Raw genomic sequence first — 19296 nt, forward strand, 5'->3', positions numbered from 1 at the left:
GGATTGCTTGAATCCGGGAGTTTGAGGCTGCAGTGAACTATGACAGCATCATTGAACTCTGGCCAAAAAAAAAAAAAAAAAAAAATAGCACGAGTGAAGTCACTTCCCATGGCTAGCTCCTCCTCACCTTACATGTCACTTAGAGGCTTTACCTGGTCATACTGTTTAAAGCAGTTTCTCATGTTATTCTCTAGCTTAGCGGTTGGTTGTTTCCTTCATAGCACTTATTTCAGTTTTTATTTTTGCACTGGTTTATTAGACTGTCCTATATGCCTGCCCTAACAGTTTGAGAGCTCCAGGAAGCCAGGATCTACACCTGTCTGGTGTCCAGTACATAGCGAATACTCAGTCGGTCTTTGTTGAGTGAATGAAAAGGAAGATGTCCTTCACCATCCTGCCCCTCTGCTCCCAGTCAACCCCCAGAGCATCGGCACCTTCTCTACTTCTCTTGGGATACAACGGAAGAGGAGTCCTCTACCAAGGCCATTTTCTCCTACTTTCCCAGTAAACTCTTTCTTTGCAACCTTGATTGTTTCTCCTGTGTTCTCATCTTTACTGATCCTCTCCTATCAATATTCAAAGATGTTCTCATTAAATAACCAACCAACCACAACCCCCCAAAGTTCTTTCCTCTACCAGGCTTCGGGTCGGTATGTGACCGCCTTCTTCCCTTGATTTCCAGAACTCTGCAGTCTCCTGGGCTCCTCTTATCTCAGACTCCTTCTCAGGCTCCTTTTAAACATTGTGATTTCCCAAGGTCCTGTTCTTTTGCACCTCCATTGAAAACGGGGGATATTCATTGGGGTGGAGTCTGGGAAGGAGGGGCTGAGGAGGGAGGCTGGGTGAGGTGGGGAAAGAGCAGAGCGAGAGATATGAAAAGCCCCGAGGTGGGGGTGGAGGACTCCAGCCACTGTGACGCGAAGGCGAGGATAAATGAGACAGCAGGGAGGCGCGCGCCCGGGCACGACAGCCTCGAGCACTGCGGGGGGAAGCGCGCGCGTGCGCGCAGCAGCCTCTGTGCGCCTGCGCCGCCGCTACCCGGCTCCCGCTGACAGAAGGAAGACGTAGTGTAGGGGTGGTGGCAGCGGGGACTCCGGAAGCTCGCCCTTCACCCGGAAATGGTTGTTGAGGAATATGGCGCTGCTGGTGCGAGTCCTTGTGAGTGAAGGAGTTATTTCCTATGGTCGCCCGCTGAGTCCCGGTTTGGAGTCCGAGAGGGTGGGGTTGAGGGTGGGGGTGAGGGTTGGGGGAGGAACTGGGAGGAAGCGCAGGAGGGCAGCCTGTGCGAGAGCCAGGCTGTGCGGTCTCCTTTCCACGGGGAAACTGAGGCAGCTTTTCAATTCTCCCTACCCCCGTTTTGGACTTGGCTTCCTCCTCTTTCGAGGAGAGGGAGAATGACACCAGACCTTTATTTGATTGGGTTTGCTTTTCCTCAGTCACCACCTATAACTGTTTTCCCTCAGGGAGAGGAGCACATGGGTACTGATTGGAGTTTCGGGAGACCTGAGTTCTAGTTTATGACTGTCACTGATGCACAGTGCAGTGTCTGGCATAGCATAGGTGTCCAATAAATATGTGTTGAATGAATGAAGTAAGGAAGGACTACTACATTTTTTAGCACCATATGTGAAACTACTGCACCTCTTGAGATTAAGTCCGATCTTTCTAGCATACTCTTTCCTTTAGAAATTAAAGAAGAAAGTGGTAGCAGGAAAAAAAGGTTATGAGGATACAGAGCTTAGTTTTTAGTCGTGGAGGGGTGGGAGAGTTTATAATTTTACCAAGTCTTAGTGAGACCCCGTCTCTCCAAAAAATAAAAACATTAACTGGATGCACTGGGCTACTGGATGTCCCAGCTACTGGGAAGGCTGAGGCAGGAGGATCACTTGAGCCCAGGAGTTTGAGGCTGTAGTGAACTATGATGACTGCACTCCAGCCTGGGCGACAGAGTGAGACCCTGTCTCAAATTTTTTTTTTTTTTTTTAAATTGGGCCAAGAGCATTGTTTTTCATAGCAGATGTGGACTATTCCTATCTTTTGGTATCTTTTGAGTTGCTTTTTAATCTTTTTATATATAGCTTACAGAGACGGTGATTTTACTTGTATTCTTTGCCAGCCTAGCAAAGTGCAGTACCCTCCATTGCGGCTCAATAAATATTTGTTTAAAGCATAGTTTCTAAAACCTACAGAAAGATTCATTTGGTGAAGTATTTGTTGATTTCAGGACAGAAATTGATTCAGATCTGAGGACTGGGGAAATGGCAGCTAGGATGTTCTAAATTATTTAGTTTTTAAGATGGATATTTGGGAAAAAAGATGAAAAATTTATTGAACTAGAGACCTGAAATGAACACCTTGATTTGTCTTAGAAATTAATGGTTGTCCCAGCTATCTTAAATATTCTTACCCTTAGCATGTGAACTGTTGCAGATTCATTTCTTCTTAGGTGGTGACATCCACAGATGCCACCTCACCATCTACCTTCTATTAGTTTGATCTTCTTTCTTTTTTCTATTTATGCTTTTCTGTTTATCTTTTTTGGTACAATTCGAGTTTAGATAAGGAAAATCATTTTCACTTTATACTGTGATTCCCTAAAGTCTTCTTATCATACATTATAATGTAATGTGTGTTAAAGCAATGGAAACTTCCTTAGGACTAATTGAAAGTGGCAGTAAACATGAAAGTAGTAGATATGTACTGATCATCTACTCTGAGGAACCATTTGGCACTGTAAGGAGTTCCCAAATTCACGAAAGTGCACCTGTTTAGGAGTCTGAAGAGCCTTGGCTGAAAGCTTGGCTCCACTGCTTACTGTGGGTGTGACCTTGAGCAAGTCATCTAACTTCTCTGAGCCTCAGATTTTCTTAATCAGTAAGGTTGCTTAGGGATGATCAGAGAATGAATCGATGTTTTGGTGCTTTTTTCCCCTCTTCTTTTTAATTCAGCAACTATTTTGAGTGCCAGTACTTACAGCATTCTAGGAACTATGCAATGCACTGAGCATGAAAAAAATAAATCTTACTCTCAAGTTTATAATCTAATAGGAGAGATAGAAAATAAAACCTGAAAAACCATAACTACAATAAAAATCACGAATATATTCATCCCTCCCAAAAGTTTCTCTGTGCCTCTGTGCAATTATTTTCTCCTGTTGCTCTCCCTTCCATCCACCCACTCACCACTGATCGGGGAAGACTTTTGTTGTTTCTTCTTTCTTTCTTTTTTTTTTTTCCTATTTTTTTTTTAGAGACAGGGTCTTGCTTTGTTGCCCAGGTTGGAGTGCGATGGCATGATCATAGCTCATTGTAACTTTGAGCTCCTGGGCTCAAGTGATCCTCCTGCCTCAGCCTCCTGAATAGCTGGGACTATAGGCACAAGCCAATGTGCCTGGCTAATTTTTAAAATTTTTTGGTAGATATGGGGTCTTGCTGTGTTGCCCAGGTCGAACTCCTGACCTTAAGCAGTCCTCTCACCTTGGTCTCCCAAGGTGGTAGGATTACAGGTGTGAGCCACTGTGCCTGGCTTCTTTCTTTTTTAAACTGTATGTCCACTACAAGATTTTTGTTTTAGTAGCCTCTTGTAGCAGTTGTGGATGGATCAGTCAGAGGGGGCTGAAATTAGCATCCCCAAGGCCAATCAGAAGCTACTTAAGTAATCCTAGAAGAAGAAGGCCTGTACTAAGGGAAGGGTGGTTTAAGAAAAAAGGGTGGATTAATGAGGTATGGAGGAAATAGAGTCAACAGGGTTTTGTGAGAGGTTAGATGTGGAAGGTGAGGGAGAGGAAGGAATTTAACAATAAGTTCCAGATCTGGCTTGGATGACTGAGTTGTTAGTGTTGTCCTTCACTGAGAATATCCAGCTGGAGATGTTTTTAGCAGTTGGAGAGTTGGTGCTCAACTCTCCAGAGTGAGAGTGCATGCATGAGTGAGAGAACTGAGATGCTGTAGTTGAAGCCAGGTGTTATTGAGATTTCCTGGGCAATAATATTGATAGCTAACATTGGTAGGGCACTTGCTATGTGATAAGCACTTTTAAATACTTTGTATATATGAATTTACCTAATCTTTACAGCAGCCCTTTGGAAAGGAGGGCATATTATTTTCCCTATTTTATCTTATTTTATTTTTATTTTTGTAGCAAAATGCTGTTTATTTTGAGCATCTGGGTACAGATGGGTAGAGGCTGAAAAAGGTGTCCACCTATTTTCCCTGTTTTACAGATAAGAAAACTGAACCACAGAGAAGTAGTATTCCTGAAACATTCTTGTTAATCTTCCCTTATTTTTCTTCTTTCTGTCCTGTCAGCCAATTTTTTCCCTTCTCTAGTGATGGAGAACCAATGATGAGTTTGGGAAGGAGGAGGAAACTAAAACACTATTGTTGAGTGGTTACAGCAGAAAAACTGGACATTTGAGCAGTGGAACTGGACATGGTTATGGTTTTCTGAGCTGTCCTGGGCATTGGTAGTCATTTTTGCTTTTCTTTGGGGCTAGCAGAAATTGTAGAAAGCCACTTTGTACATAAAAAATAATTTTAAAAAATTGTCGTAAAATACATGTAACATAAAAATTACCTTTTAAACTATTTTTAGATGTACAGTTCTGTTGCATTAAGTACATTCACATTGTTTTGCTGCTGTCACCATGCATACCCACAGAACTCTTTTCATCTTGCAAACTGATTAAACACTATCTTGTCATGATCCCCTCTCCCCAGCCCCTGGCAGCCACCAATCTACTTTCTGTCTCTATGAGTTTAACTACTCTAGGTGCCTCATATAAGTGAAATCATACATTATTTGACTTTGACTGGCTTATTTCACTCAGCATGATGTCCTCAAGATTCATCTGTGTTGTAGCTTGTGCCAGAATTTCCTTCTTTTTTAAGGCTAAATAATAGTCCATTGTATGGATATACCATATTTTGTCCATTCATCTATTAATGAATACTTGGTTCCTTCTACTTTTTGACTATTGCAAATAGTGCTATTATGAACATGGATATACAAGTATCTGTTCCAGTCCCTGCTTTTACTTCTTTTGGATATATACCCAGAAGTGGAATTGCTGGATCATATGGTAATTTCTCTATATAATTTTTTGAGGAATTGTCATACCATTTTCACAGTAGCTATGTGCCATTTTACATTCCCACTAGCAATGCACAAGGGTTCTGATTTCTCTATATCCTCACCACCACTTATTTTCTGGTTTTTAATAGTAGCCATTCTAATGGGTATGAAGTGGGATCTCATTGTAGTATTGCTTTTTATCTCTCTAGTGGCTGGTAATGTTGAGCATCTTTTCATGTTCTTATTTGCCATTTGTGTATTTTCTTTGGAGAAATGTCCAAGTGCTTCGACTATTTTTGAATTGTTTGTTTTTGGTGGTTGAGTTATAGTAGTTCTTTATGTATGTTGGATGTCAATATCAGATACATGATTTGCAAATAATTTCTCCCATTACATGGGTTGCTTTTTCACTCTGTTGTCAGTATCCTTTGATACACAAAAGTTTTAATTTCGATGAAGACCGACTTACCTATTTTTTCTTTTGTTGTCTTGTTTTGATATTATATCTGAGAAATTATTGCCAAATCCACTGTCATAAAGTCTTTCCCCTAAGTTTTCTTTTAAGAGTTTTACAATTTTAGTTCTTACATTTAGTTCTTTTATCCATTTTGAGTTAATTTTTGTACATGGTATAAGACTTTACTGTATTTTTTGAGCTGTTTTCTTAGTCGATGCTCTGGGATTACAATTAACATCTTAATTCATAATAGTCTAGTTTGGATTAATACTAACTTGATTTCAATAATATATAAAAACTTTGTTTCTATATGGCTCTGTTCTTCCCCCTGCCTTGTGCTGTTATTGCCATTCAAATTACATTTTTTTTTTCTTTTTTGAGACAGAGTCTCATTTTGTTGCCCTGAGTAGAGTGCACTGCATCATCGTAGCTCACTGAAACCTCCAACCCCTGGGCTCAAGCAATCCTCCTGCCTCAGCTTCCTGAGTAGCTGGGACTACAGGCACATGCCAGGACGCCCAGCTAATTTTTCTATTTTTAGAAGAGATGGGGTCTCACTCTGTTGCCCAGGCTGGTCTCAAACTCCTGAGCTCGAGCTCGATCCGCCTGCCTTGGCCTCCCAGAGTGCTAGGATTATAGGCATGAGCCACCTCACTGGCCTTCTTGGATTTCTAAATTAATGTTTTTCATTAAATTTGAGATGTTTTTTGCCACTATTTTTTCAAATATTTTTCTGTCCATTTATTTCCTTTCCTTCTGAGACTCCCATTATACATTTACTGGTACTTTTAGTGGTGTCCCACAGGTCTCTGAGGCTGTTAAATTTCCATTTTCTTTCCATTTCTTTCTGTTTTCTTTCCATTCCTCAGACTGGATAGTCTAAATTGACCTACCTTCAAGGTCGGCAGTTCTTCTGCCTGCTCAAATCTGCTGTCAAGCCCCTCTGGTGAATTTTTAGTTTTTGTACTTCTCAACTTTAGAATTTATTTTGGTTCTTTTAAAATAATTCTTTTCTTTGTTTATAAATCTATTTGGTGAGACATTATATAGTTCTTTAGACAGTTTCATTTAGATCTTTGAACATATTTGGAATAGCTAATTTAAAGTCTTTGTCTAGATTAAGTCTAATATCTGGGCTTCCTTTGAGACATTTCTATTCATTGCTTTTTTCTCCCTATGTATGGGCCATATTTTTGGTTTCTTTGCATGTTTTGTAATTTTTTTGTTGAAAACTGGACATTTTAAATAATACAATGTGGCAACTCTGGAAATCAGGTTCTTTCCCTTCCCAGTGTTATTGTGTTTTTGTGACTTTTCCAGAATTAATTCTATAAAGTCTGTATTCTTTGTTGTGTGTGGCCCCTGAAGTCTTTGCTTAATTAGCTTAGTGGTCAGCTAATGATTCAAGAGAAATTTCCTTAAATGCCTGGAACCAGTGTCTCCCAGTTTTTGATGAAAGGCTCTGTGTACATGTTGAGATACACCCTCAACACTCTGCCAGGCATTTAACAGCTCTGCCTTCACTTTCATTTCCTGCTTGTGCAGAACCTCAAGGTCAACCAGGAATGAGAGGCATTCTCAGGTCTTTCCTGAGCATGTGCACAGCTTTGGATATGTGCATAGACTTGTGTATGTGCACGGACCAGGCATATGTTGGAGCTTTTCAAAGCAAAGCCCCTTAGGACATCTCATTCCCCAGCTTTTCCTTTAAAGGGTTTTGGTTAGCCTCTTGTTTTCCCGACCATTATCCACTGCCTTAGGAAGCCGTGAAGTTAAACAGTTACATCTATTTGTTTTCAACCAGGGCTCCTGGGGAAGAGGTTTTTCACACTGGGTGAGTTCTAAGACAGTCTTGCAAATAGAGCTTTCTAAGATAAATTATCAGACAAATTAAATAATGCCAATTCTTTGTGAATAAGGCTTTCAGGAGCATCAGCCCCATTCTGGAGTTAACTTTTCTCCAGAGGAGACTAGTTCTTTTTAGTGGATATTGCTATTTAGAAATCAAATCTGGCTGCTACATGTGTTCATTGCTACTGTGGTTTCATTGCCTCTAGGCCCTATCAGGACATGGGTAGGAAATATATGTGTGTTTATACATGCACGTAAACATATATATATCTATTTCTTTCTTTAGCTATATATATTAAAACCCACACCGATTATTCTAAATCCAATCTAATACCACAGGATTTATTCTACCCTCCTGCCTTGCCATATTTGTTAACTCTTTTCTCTGATAGAAACCTGAACCCTCGCCCTTAATGATTCGCTCAGACTGTTCTGTACTAATCAACATTTTGAAACTCAGATTGGACACTCCCAATAAAGTGGGAAGAGGCAGCTTATTCAATAATTTTTGAAGGACTGGTTAAATATTCTCTTCTTCTCCGGTCTACAGAAGTATCTTTTTGTAGCATGCCACATTGTAACTCATAGGAGGATTTGTTACAGTGTTATCTGTTCTTTGGAGTATGGAATTGAATTAGTATCCATGCTATTCAGAATTTAGGCACCACTGGGGAATTACAGAGTAGATTTCATGACTATAGTAGATCTTCATTATTCACGGATTCTGTATTTGTGAATTCACCTAGTTGCTAAAATTTATTTGTAACCGCAAAATCAGTACTTCGGAAGCTGTTGTAGTCATTTGCAGATACGTGCAGAGGGGTGAGAAATTTGAGCAGCCAATATGCAGGTTCGTAGCTGCGATCAAAAAAGGCTAGCTGAGGTCAAACAAAAACACTCTGCCTTCTTGTTTCACCTCTTATACTATAAACAAGTGTCCTTTCATGGTCTATTTAGTGCCATTTTTTGCATTTTTGTGCTTTTTTTGTGATTTCTGTGTTTAAAATGGCCCCCAAATATGGTACTGAAGTATTGTCTAGTATTGCTGAGTGCAAGAAGGCTGTGACGTGCCTTATGGAGAAAATGTGCATGAGATAAGTTTTGTTCATGAGTGAATTATAGTGCTGTTTGCTGTGAGTTTAATGTTAATGAATCAACAATATATATTAAATAGGGTGTCTTTCAACAGAAACACACATAAAACACGATTATATATTGATTGGTTGATGAAAATGTGACCAGAGGCTTTTAGGAACCTAACCCTGTATTTCCCCTAGGAGCAATGGTTCAGTATTTGCTAATTTAGTGTTTGTGGTGATTTTATAGTGAATAAGTAGAATTGACTATATCTGTAAACCTTTTCTAGTTCATGAGTGAACCAAGGGAAACACTATGTATCTTAAAAATCACATGCAAAAAATAGGTCTGTAAATGGACTGATTAAAGTGTAGTCAATGAAAGAGCAGGTAGGCTGGCTCTGGTGGCTCACATCTGTAATCTCAGCACTTTGGGAGGCTGAGAGGGGAGAATTGCTTGAGGCCAGGAGTTTGAGACCAGTTTAGGCAAAATAGGGAGACCCTGCTCTACCATAAGAAGGAAAAAAGAGCTGGTATGTCAGAATGTTTTGAAATACTGATGTAAAATCACCTGCAATCAACAATATGCACGGGAAATGAAAACATGAAGCCTGTCTTTAAAATTTTTGGTTTTGAAGTGTTGGTGAGGCAAAAGGCAATAAAACTAGTTACCACTTAGTAATGGTGCACGTCTCCTAAGTTAAAGCAATAATTTTTACCACGGGGAATGGCTATAAATGTTTTTCTGAACTTGTTGTTAGGCCTAATTGTTATAGGCCTAATATTAATACCTGTATGAGAGAGGTAAGTACTTCTACAGATTTATATCTATAAATGAAGAATTGGGAGGGGTGTCTTAATGGAAAAAACCCCACAGACTCTGTAAAATAATTTAAAGAGGTTTATTCTGAGCCGATCACATGTAACTGGGAGGTCTGGGGCTCAGGAGAACTTACCTGTTCTGCCCAAGGAGAAGCTTGGAGTCGAGGGGCCTAAGAGTGGCCCATGTTAGTACCTAGTGCTGAGTTTGGGCTACTGCTTTGGGGGGATCCTGAGTCTTCTCCGAGCCCCGGGTTGGGTGCCAGAATTGTTAACGGAAAAAACCCCAAACTATAAAATAGTTTGAAGAGGTTTATTCTGAGCCGAACATGTGTGACCAATGGCCTGGGGAGTCATACCTAAGAAGTCTTGAGCAGGTGGTCCCAAGGCAGTTGGGTAATAGTTCGGTTTTATACATCTTAAAGGGACAAGAACTGCAGGTAAAATAATAAATCAATACAAATGAAGGTATAGGCTGGGAGCGGTGGCTCATGCCTGTAATCCTAGCACTCTAGGAGGCTGAGGCAGGTGGATTGTTTGAGCTCAGGAGTTTGAGACCAGCCTGAGCAAGAGCGAGACTCCATCTCTACTAAAAAAAAAAAAAAAAAAAAAAAAAAATAGAAATCATATGGACAACTAAAAATACATATAGAAAAAATTAGCGGGGCATGGTGGTGCATGCCTATAGTCCCAGCTACTTGGTAGGCTGAGGCAGAAGGATTGCTTGAGCCCAGGAGTCTGAGGTTGCTGTGAGCTAGGCTGACGCCACAGCACTCTTGCCTGGGCAACAGAGTGAGACTGTGTCTCAAAAAAAAAAAAAAAAAAATCAAGATGTACATTGGTTTGGCCTGATAAGGAGGGACATCTGGGCAGCATAGTGGGGAGCTTACAGGTTATAGTTGGGTTCAAAGATTGTTTGATTTGTAATTGGTTATAGAAATAAAGCTTTGTCTAAAGGCTTGGAGTATTTTAAGATAAGGAAGTCTGTTAATCCAGGCAAGCCACAATGTATCAATGCAAGTGATCTGTTAGGCAAATTGATGGCCTGCAGGTGACTTAACTTTTGCTCTGCATGGCCTTAAGTCTTGTTAATAATTTAGTATCTTGTTGTCCAAGGTGTGTCCAACGACGTTTCCCTTCATGGCCAGGACCCCTTGGCCAAGGAGAGGATCTGTTAAGTCTGTGAGAACCTTAGGATTTTTTTTTACTTCACAGGTGTCAAGGAAAAAAGACTGAATAGTGTCAGTAGAACCAGAAGCTAGAGTCTAAAGAGATTTCTTTTTTTTCCTAATTTTTTTGAGACAGAGTCTTACAGTGTTGCCTGGGCTGGAGTGCCGTGGCATCAGTCCAGCTCACAGCAACCTCAAACTCCTGGGCTCAAGCTATCCTCCTGCCTCAGCCTCCTGAGTAGCTGGGACTACAGGCGTGCACTAGCACGCCTGGCTAATTTTTTTTCCCCCTATTTTTAGTTGCCTGGCTAATTTTTTTATATTTTTAGTAGAGACAGGGTCTCGCCCTTGTTGAGGCTGGTCGTGAACTCCTGAGCTCAAGCAATCCTCCTGCTTCGGCCGCCCAGAGTGCTAGGATTACAGGCGTGAGCCACCATGCCCGGCCTTAAATAGATTTCTTGAAGCAAATGATCTTACAGTTTCGATCAAAGTGATGAAGACAGTCCCAGAGGAAACGACTACAAGGGGATTAACTTGTGTGGAGCAGAGCAGTGATTCCTAAACCAGAGAATCTGAGTCAGGTTTTGGAATTGCTGAATGGAGAATGCAAAGCAGGGTTGTAAGTATTATGAGTCTATAGGAGTCCAGTTGGTAAAGACCAGTAAAGATCAGGTGTTTAAATTTGACTAAAGAGGCCCTTGGGAGCCATGCGTAGTCATGTGTGCCTCTAATCCCGGCTACTCAGGAGGCTAAGGTGGGAGGATTGCTCGAGCCCAGGAGTTCGAGACCAGCCTGGGCAACATAGCAAGATCATGTCTTAAAAACATGCTTATATGATGAGGCCCTTGGAGCCCCTGCAAGCTTTTGAGAAAGAGGGGCAATGTTAGGTTCAAACCAATATTTTAAGAAAACGATTCTTGTTTCTATGACAGTTTGCTGGGGAAAAAGAGGCTTATTATCATAATTCAGTAACGATTGTTCATAACGATGATGGCTTTGTGTGTGTGTGTGTGTGTGTGTGTGTGTCTTTTTGTTATCAAAGTGCTTTTACAAATGTTCCTTGGAACACTCCTGTGAGGTAGCTTTTATTATTCCTTCTTTTTCTTTTTTATTTTTTTGAGACAGGGTCTTGGTCTGTTGCCTGGGTTAGAGTACAGTGGCATGATGATAGTTCACTGCAACCTCACACTCCTGGGCTCAAGCATTCCTCCTGCCTGGGCCTCCCAAGAAGCTAGGACTACAGGCACACACCACTGTGCCTGACGTATTTTTCTATTTTTTTGTAAAGACGGGCGTCTCACTCTTGCTCAAGCTGGTCTTGAACTCTCGACCTAAGTGATCCTTCTGCCTTGACCTCCCAGAGTGCTAGGATTACAGGCGTGAGCCCCCACATTTGGCCTATTAGTCCCATTTTTCATAAGGGAAAACAGAGATGTGGATTGTTGAGTGGCTAGCTCAGGGTCATACAGCTATTTGATGGCAGGCTTGAGATTCAAAGACCCTTTCTGCTACACCTCAGCGTTTTCAATTAAGAATTTGGATAAGAATTATTGTAGGATTGGAGAATGGAAGAACAGAGTTGATTGAGCTTTTATTCTAGTAAGAACTGATTTAAAAGTATTGGCCTAAGACCAACTAGAGTCAAAATTACAGAGAAAAATTTTGTTGACATTGGAAATAACATGATGAAATTCTTCAGAAACTCTTCTAAAAGTTTGCATTGTTTCTACTTGTAATTTCCTGTTGCTTACTGCGCCTGCCTGACCCCCCCACCTTTGGCTCTGAATCTGTAGCATTTCATCTGATCCCATATTTACATTTTTAGGAAAGGAACATCTGATATTGAATGATTCTGGTAAATCTGTCAGTGTTGTTAAAAGAAAACACCAGTAACTGTCTCTCATTTGAAAAATCATTCCAACAAATCAAACCTAGCTGAAACAAAATATTTTTAGCCTACTTTTCATTTGAAATATAAGGTGCTTGTAAGTGGCCTATTAGTATAGAAACAGTTACCCAATTTTAGGACTGTGAGATACTTTAGAAAGCATCTGAATGTTTAAAACTTAAATACCTTTCTCCACCCTACGCCCCACCCCTGCCCCTTCCTGAGGAAATGGAGATTCAGATTCAACTTAATATTGAGCTGGACATACTGCAAGGTACATTTGTTAATTTTTTTTTTTGAAATCCTGAGAAGTAGGGATTTTATCTTTATTTTTTATGAGAGAGAACCAAGGCTCACAAAGGTGGTTATCTAACATGTAGCTTATGAACAGTGGAGCCAAGAATCAAATCAATGCTTTCTTGGTCCGAGTACAGTGGTGTTTACAAATAATTGATCACAACCAGTTACAGATTCCTTTGTTCCTTCTCCACTCCCACTGCTTCACTTGACCAGCCTTTAAAGAAAAATAAATTAATTAATAAAAAAGGCAAATCAATGCTTTCTTACTTTAATTATATGGCTCTTTCCACAATATGCTATATTTTAATTGGTTCAAGACTAGATCATATAGTGTTAGAGCTGGAAGGGGCCCTGGAGATAGTATTCCCTTTACCCTTTCATCCCATAAATGAGCATTGATTCTGGACTTGGGTTCATATCCTGCCATTTATTAACTGTGTGACATTGGGAAGTCACTTATTTGTGACTAAGGCTTTGAGTTGTTAACCCCGTTCTAGAGTCAACTTTTCCCTAGAGGACACTAGTTCCTTTCAGCAGATATTGCTATTTAGAAACCAAATCTGGGTGCTACATGTACTCATTGCTACTGGGATGTCATTTCTTCCAGGCCCTATCAGGACATATGCATACATATATTTCTTTTCTTTCTTTTTTTTTTTTTTCGAGACAGAGTCTCGCTCTGTTGCCCAGGCTAGAATGCCGTGGCATCAGCCTAGCTCACAGCAACCTCAAACTCCTGGGCTCAAGCGATCCTTCTGCCTCAGCCTCCCAAGTAGCTGGGACTACAGGCATGTGCCACCATGCCCGGCTAATTTTTTTCTATATATATTTTTAGCTGTCCAGATCATTTCTTTCTATTTTTAGTAGAGATGGAGTCTCGCTCTTGTTCAGGCTGGTCTTGAATTCCTGACCTCAAGCGATCCTCCCGCCTTCGCCTCCTAGAGTGCTAGGATTACAGGCGTGAGCCACCGCGCCTGGCCATATATTTCATATCTCAGTTTCTTTATCTGTATAAATGGGGTAATAACAGTATACCTAAGTCATTGGGTGGTGATTGTGAGGTTTAAATATGTTCATATATGTAAAGCACTCAGAAAAGTCCCTGGCACCTAGTGGGTGCTCAGAAATATTACCAATAACTGCTATGAGGAAACTGTCATGGAGATTAAGTTACTTATGAAGATCATATTAGAGTAGCTGAGTCTCAACTAGAATCCAGATCTTTGACTCCTAGTACAGTTGTCCCTTGGTATGTGTGGGGGATTGGTTCCAGGACCTCCCTCAGATATCAAAATCCATGGATGCTCAAGTCCCTGTTGTAAAATGGCATAGTATTATTATTTGCATATAATCTATGTATATCCTCCCCTATGCTTTAAAATCCTCTGTAGATTTCTTATAATACCTAATACAATGTAAGTGCTATGTAAATAACTGTTATACTGTTTTGTTTAGGGAATAATGACAAGAAAAAAATCTGTACATGTTTAGTACAGAAAAATTTTTTTCCTGAATTTTTTCAATCTGCTATTGGTTGAATCCATGGATGCAGAGTTAGTGGCTGCAGAGGTGCCGACTGTACTGTACGTTATGCTTGGCAAAGCATTTTCAAACAATTTGTGTATCCAGTCCTCATTATGACCCCATAAGATCTACAGGTCAAATGAAGAAAACCCTTGGATCCCCTGTAGTTGGTTTCTAGAATAGAAATTTCCAGTGCTATGTACGTGGATATCATTTATACAATGGAACGTATTTCAGGTTTATAAAATAAAGCAGGCTTTTCATTTAACAAGACAGAACTCTCCCTTTCTCCATTCTAGCCTTTCACTTTGGCCAAGTAACCTTTCTGAGGTCAACTAATGTCAGAGGGAAAAACTGAATCTCAGTCTTAGCTTGAACAGCCATTTAATCTCTCTTTTGTCTTGGAAATCAAGTTGTCCACTTGTGTTTTCCCACCCTAAAAGTTTATGCCCTTGAGCTGGGCTGGGTGTAGTGGCTCTGGCCTATGATCCCAGCATTTTGGGAGGCTGGGAGTTCAAGACCAGCCTGGGCAGTGTAGTGAGACTCAATCTCTACCAAAAAAAAAAAAAAAAAATTAGCCAGGGGTGGTGGCACTCATTTATAGTCCCAGCTACTCCGGAGGTTGAGTAGGAGGATCAGTCAAGCTCAGGTGTTCAAGGCACTGCTCTGCACTCCAGCCTGGGCGACAGAGTGAGACTCCGTCTCTTAAACAACAACAACAAAACTGACTTCTGCCCTCATTTCTTCATCCTTTTCATCTCTTTGGAGCTGATGATAATCCCAGCACTGCTTACTATAAAGGGATTCAATGAAGATCAGATAAATCACTATTTTTGAAAAGGCACTGTAAGCCAGTGTGATGGTGTGCTCCTGTAATCCCAGCTGTTGAGGCTGGACAGCCTCAGTGGAGGATCACTTGAGCCCAGGAATTTGAGGCTGTAGCATACTATCATGGCTCCTGTGAATAGCCACTGCACTCCATACTGGGCAACAGAAGGAGATCCTGTTTCTTAAAAAAAAAAGGAATGGCAAACTGTAATTTGTGGTGTTTTTTTTTTTTTTTTTTTTTTTTAGACAGAGTCTTGCTCTGTTCCCCAGGCTAGAGTGCCGTGGCATCAGCCTAGCTCACAGCAACCTCAAACTCCTGGGCTCAAGCGATCCTCCTGCCTCAGCCTCCGAAGTAGTTGGGACTACAGGCATGCACCACCATGCCCCGCTAATTTTTTCTATATATTTTTAGTTGTCCAGCTAATTTCTTTCTATTTTTTAGTAGAGCCGGGGTCTTGCTCTTGCTCAGGCTGGTCTCCAACTCCTGAGCTCAAACGATCCGCCCGCCTCGGCCTCCCAGAGTGCTAGGATTATAGGCATGAGCCATTGCGCCTAGCCGCAAACTGTAATTTCAATGATAATCTAATTATAAAATGCTAGAAGTCTGCTTATTTTGTTTCTCTCCTCAGAGGGGGCTCATGCCCGCTGCTTGAGTCAACTATTATCAGAATTATTTTAGTCCAAGGAACCAGGAATAGGCAGAAGTACATTTTATCCTTGGAGAAATGAGCATGGGGAGGCTTGGTCTTTGTCCCATTTGGGAAGTTCTTTGTTCATGTCTGCCGCATTCTGGCAAGATTTCTAAATTTAGGTACTAAAGATGAGATCTAGAATAGTCCTGAATGCAGTAGCCTCTGTCCCTATGGAATTGTAGTGTGCCACTCTCCTGACATGTGGCTGCCTTCACCAACTTGGATATGGTATTATGATATAAGAATGATATATTCTTATATATAATAATCTTCATCCTTGGTTCTTGGCACAAAGCTCCTAAAACCCTTGGAAAATGATAGGGGTGAGAGGAGTATGTATGGTTATTTATAATAAGCCCCTTTCAACCATACCTAAGTTTATGCTAATGAGGTTACTCTTGGAGGATGGAGGCTGGTTGCCAGAGGTACACACTGAGTAGAGGGTTGAACTTGCAGCTGTTCTCACCCTCCCCTCCACCTCTGTGAGAGGAGAGGGGCTGGAAATCCAATGGCTAGTGATTTAATAAATCATGTCTGCCTAATGAAGCCTCCATAAAAATCCTTGGGTTTGGAGAGCTTCCAGGTTGGTGAACACATCAAAGTGTTGGGAGGGTGGTATGCCTGGAGAGGAAGCTCCATGCACCTAATGCCTCCATACCTTGTCCTCTGTGTCTCTTCCATTTGGCTGTTCTGATTTGTATCCTTTATAATAAATCAGTAAACATAAGTGCCCTCTTAAGTTGTGTGAGCTATTCTAGCAAATTATTGAACCTCAGGAGGCAGATTGGGAACCCCCAATTTGTAAGTGTGGGTAACCTGGGGACTCATTACTTGGAATTGGAGTCTGAAGTGGGGGACAGTCTTGTTGGATGGAGCCATTAATCTGTGGGGTCTGTGCTAACTCCAGGCAGTTAGGGTCAGAATTAAGTTAAATTGTAGGACACCCAGTTGGTATCTGTAGAGAATTGGAGAATTGTTTGGGGGGGTGGGGAAAACCCCACACATTTTCTGTTGTTGAGTATAGTAAAAGGAGTTTTTTCCACTTTACCAGAAGTTCCCTGACCCCTGTTATTTAGAGTTTTTATGGAGGTTCATTATGGCAGAATTGATTAAATCATTGGCTTTTGGTGGTAAACTCAACCTCCAGCCCCTCTCCCCTCCCAGAGATAGGTGGGGTGGAGGGATGGGGCTGAAAGTTTAGTCCTCTACTCATGGTGGTTGGTTCCTCTGGCAACCAGCCTCCCGTCCTCCAAGTGAGTTACCTCATTAACATAAACTTAGGTATGGTTGAAAGGAGCTTATGATAAATAACAAAACACCCCTGTCACTCAGAATTTCCGAGGGTTTTAAGAGCTCTGTGCCAGGAACTAAAGATGAAAACCAAATATATGTGTCTCATTGTATTACTACATCACAGGTACGCTCTTTACCTTTCACATATGGCATCTGATATAGATTCCTGACAGATAATTTTTTTTGTTTCTCTAGAGGAACCAGACTAGCATTTCCCAATGTGTTCCAGTATGCAGCAGATTGGTACCTGTGTCTCCTACCCAAGGACAGTGGGGCAGGACTCTGTCTGGCACTTCCCAGGTAAGGTTTGTTGTTCTTTGCTTGGTAAGAAAACCTTAGTGTTTATGTGCAAATATCATGTATTTATAGATTAGCCAACCAAATTGTGTGATGGAAAAATCTCATGAGACCACTCTTGTTCTCTGTGGTGCCAGCTTTGGACTGATTCCTACAGTATGGTGTCTCGGGCGTTGCTTCTAAATACCCCAGCAATGGAACTTAGCCTAGGAGACCATGCTACAGTCTGATGGTTTTTACTGTTAGGGAGTTTTTCCAGTTATTCATCTTAGAGTTAACTTTTTTCAGTTTTCTTTTTGTAGCCATTTTGTGTCACTTTTATTTGGGGTGAGAAATATTTCTTTTTCTTTTTCCTTTTTATGAACATAAAATCCAATAAACAATTATTTGAGGTCTTAGTTTACCATTGACCACAGACTCATTATAATGTAGCTTACCTTGGCCCCTTTGTGAGGGATTTTCTTCCCTCCTGATTTTTGTTAATCATACAAATGATTTAGTAATAAAGGAAAAAAAGATCACCTGTGACTTCAAATCTGAAAACATCAGTATTGTAATCTCTTTTGTTTTTTTTTCCTAGCCCGTGTGTGTGTGTGTGTGTGTGTGTGTGTGTCTGTGTGTGCGCGCGCGCGCGCGAGTGTACTAATTTTTTCCTTAAGTGCCTTAACAAATATCTACAGAATTTTATATTCTGGTACCTTTTCACTTACTATAGCAGACATTATTCTTAATGTTTAGGTAGACTTAAATTAAATTTTTAATTTAAATTGAATTAGATTAGATTTTTAAATGGCTACATGATATTTTATTTACTTAGCCTTTGTTTGATATTTAAATCATTTCCCCTTTTTTGGCAAATATAAGCCTTGATTTCCTTACCATTTTCTTAGCATATAGTTTTTCTTATTTTTAATTATTTATTCCTAGGAAGGTATACCCTATGTCAAAGGGTATGAGCAGTTTGCTTCTCCAAACAGTTGTAATTTATATTGCCACCAGCAATGTATGTATAACGAGATTTTCATCATTGCCTTCATCAAGTTGGATATTTTTAAAACATTTAAATATTTGGGTAGAAAATGTTACCTTGTTTTGCCTATATTTCTTGTTTAGCTGTCAGGGTTATATATTTTTTGTATGTTTATTAGCTGTATTCCAGTTTGTGAAAATTGTATGCTTATGTCATTTCTCTCTTCATCTCCTGGGAATTCATTTTTCTTACCAATTTATGATTTTCCTCTGTAGCCATTAACTTTCTTTTTCATACTTGATGCAATTTTAAAAATTGTTATATATAATTATACGTATTACATAATTTATTTATATAACTTATATGTAACATACTTTAAAATTTCCTCCAACTAATGTGTAAGCCCTGCCATTCTTTTTTTTTGTTTTTTTATTTTTTCACACAGGATGTCAGCAATACACCTGCCATTTTTAAGATGTCTTGTTTGTCCCTGTATTTCCTAGGCTTATCACTAAGCCTGGCACAGAGTAGTCACTAAGTGTATGTTGAATGAGTGAAGAGTATGCCTGTAAGGAAGAGGTATCTACTTTGGGTAGTCACACAGCTATTTCTTTTCAGAGTTGGGCTATGTTCTATTACTTTTTGTACAAAATTTTAATAGCATTTATCATATAGTTCAAAATCATTTGTTTTTTTGTATATATGTAGATGGTAGGGGAAGGGACATCATTATATGAATCCCTAACTGTGCCCCATTCTTTGAATCAATAAATATTTCTTGAGCACCTATGTACCAGGTACTTACTGTATTAGGCTCTGGGACAGGATTATAGGAAAGAATTTATGCAAATAACTCAGGGTAGTTTATCTCATGCTGACTAAATGTAATTTTAGTCAATGTAAATAAACTGGACCTTTTGTCATATTGACTATAACTTATTGGCATATCTTCTCATCTTGGAGGTCCCCCATTTATATGGAAACTTCTGCTTCGGAATGGTATCCTCAGGTACATGTCTGATAGGGAGGCATATTTGGCTCAGAATGAGGGAGAATTTT

The 19296-nt window shown here is 40.3% G+C and overlaps 1 protein-coding gene across 3 annotated transcripts in view; it reads left to right on the forward strand.

The window, feature by feature from the left end:
- The first annotated feature begins 1102 nt into the window (after positions 1-1102).
- The window catches only part of UQCC1 (ubiquinol-cytochrome c reductase complex assembly factor 1), a 101351-nt gene continuing 83157 nt past the window's right edge, over positions 1103-19296 (forward strand). For all 3 annotated transcript variants that reach the window (XM_069495402.1, XM_069495403.1, XM_069495404.1), the window contains exons 1-2: positions 1103-1158; positions 17166-17270. In XM_069495402.1, the coding sequence (XP_069351503.1) occupies positions 1135-1158; positions 17166-17270 (129 nt within the window). In that variant the 5' untranslated portion in view covers positions 1103-1134. The remainder of the gene's footprint in view (positions 1159-17165; positions 17271-19296) is intronic.

This window comes from Eulemur rufifrons, chromosome 20 (assembly GCF_041146395.1).
Source record: "Eulemur rufifrons isolate Redbay chromosome 20, OSU_ERuf_1, whole genome shotgun sequence".
Lineage (NCBI taxonomy): Eukaryota > Metazoa > Chordata > Mammalia > Primates > Lemuridae > Eulemur > Eulemur rufifrons.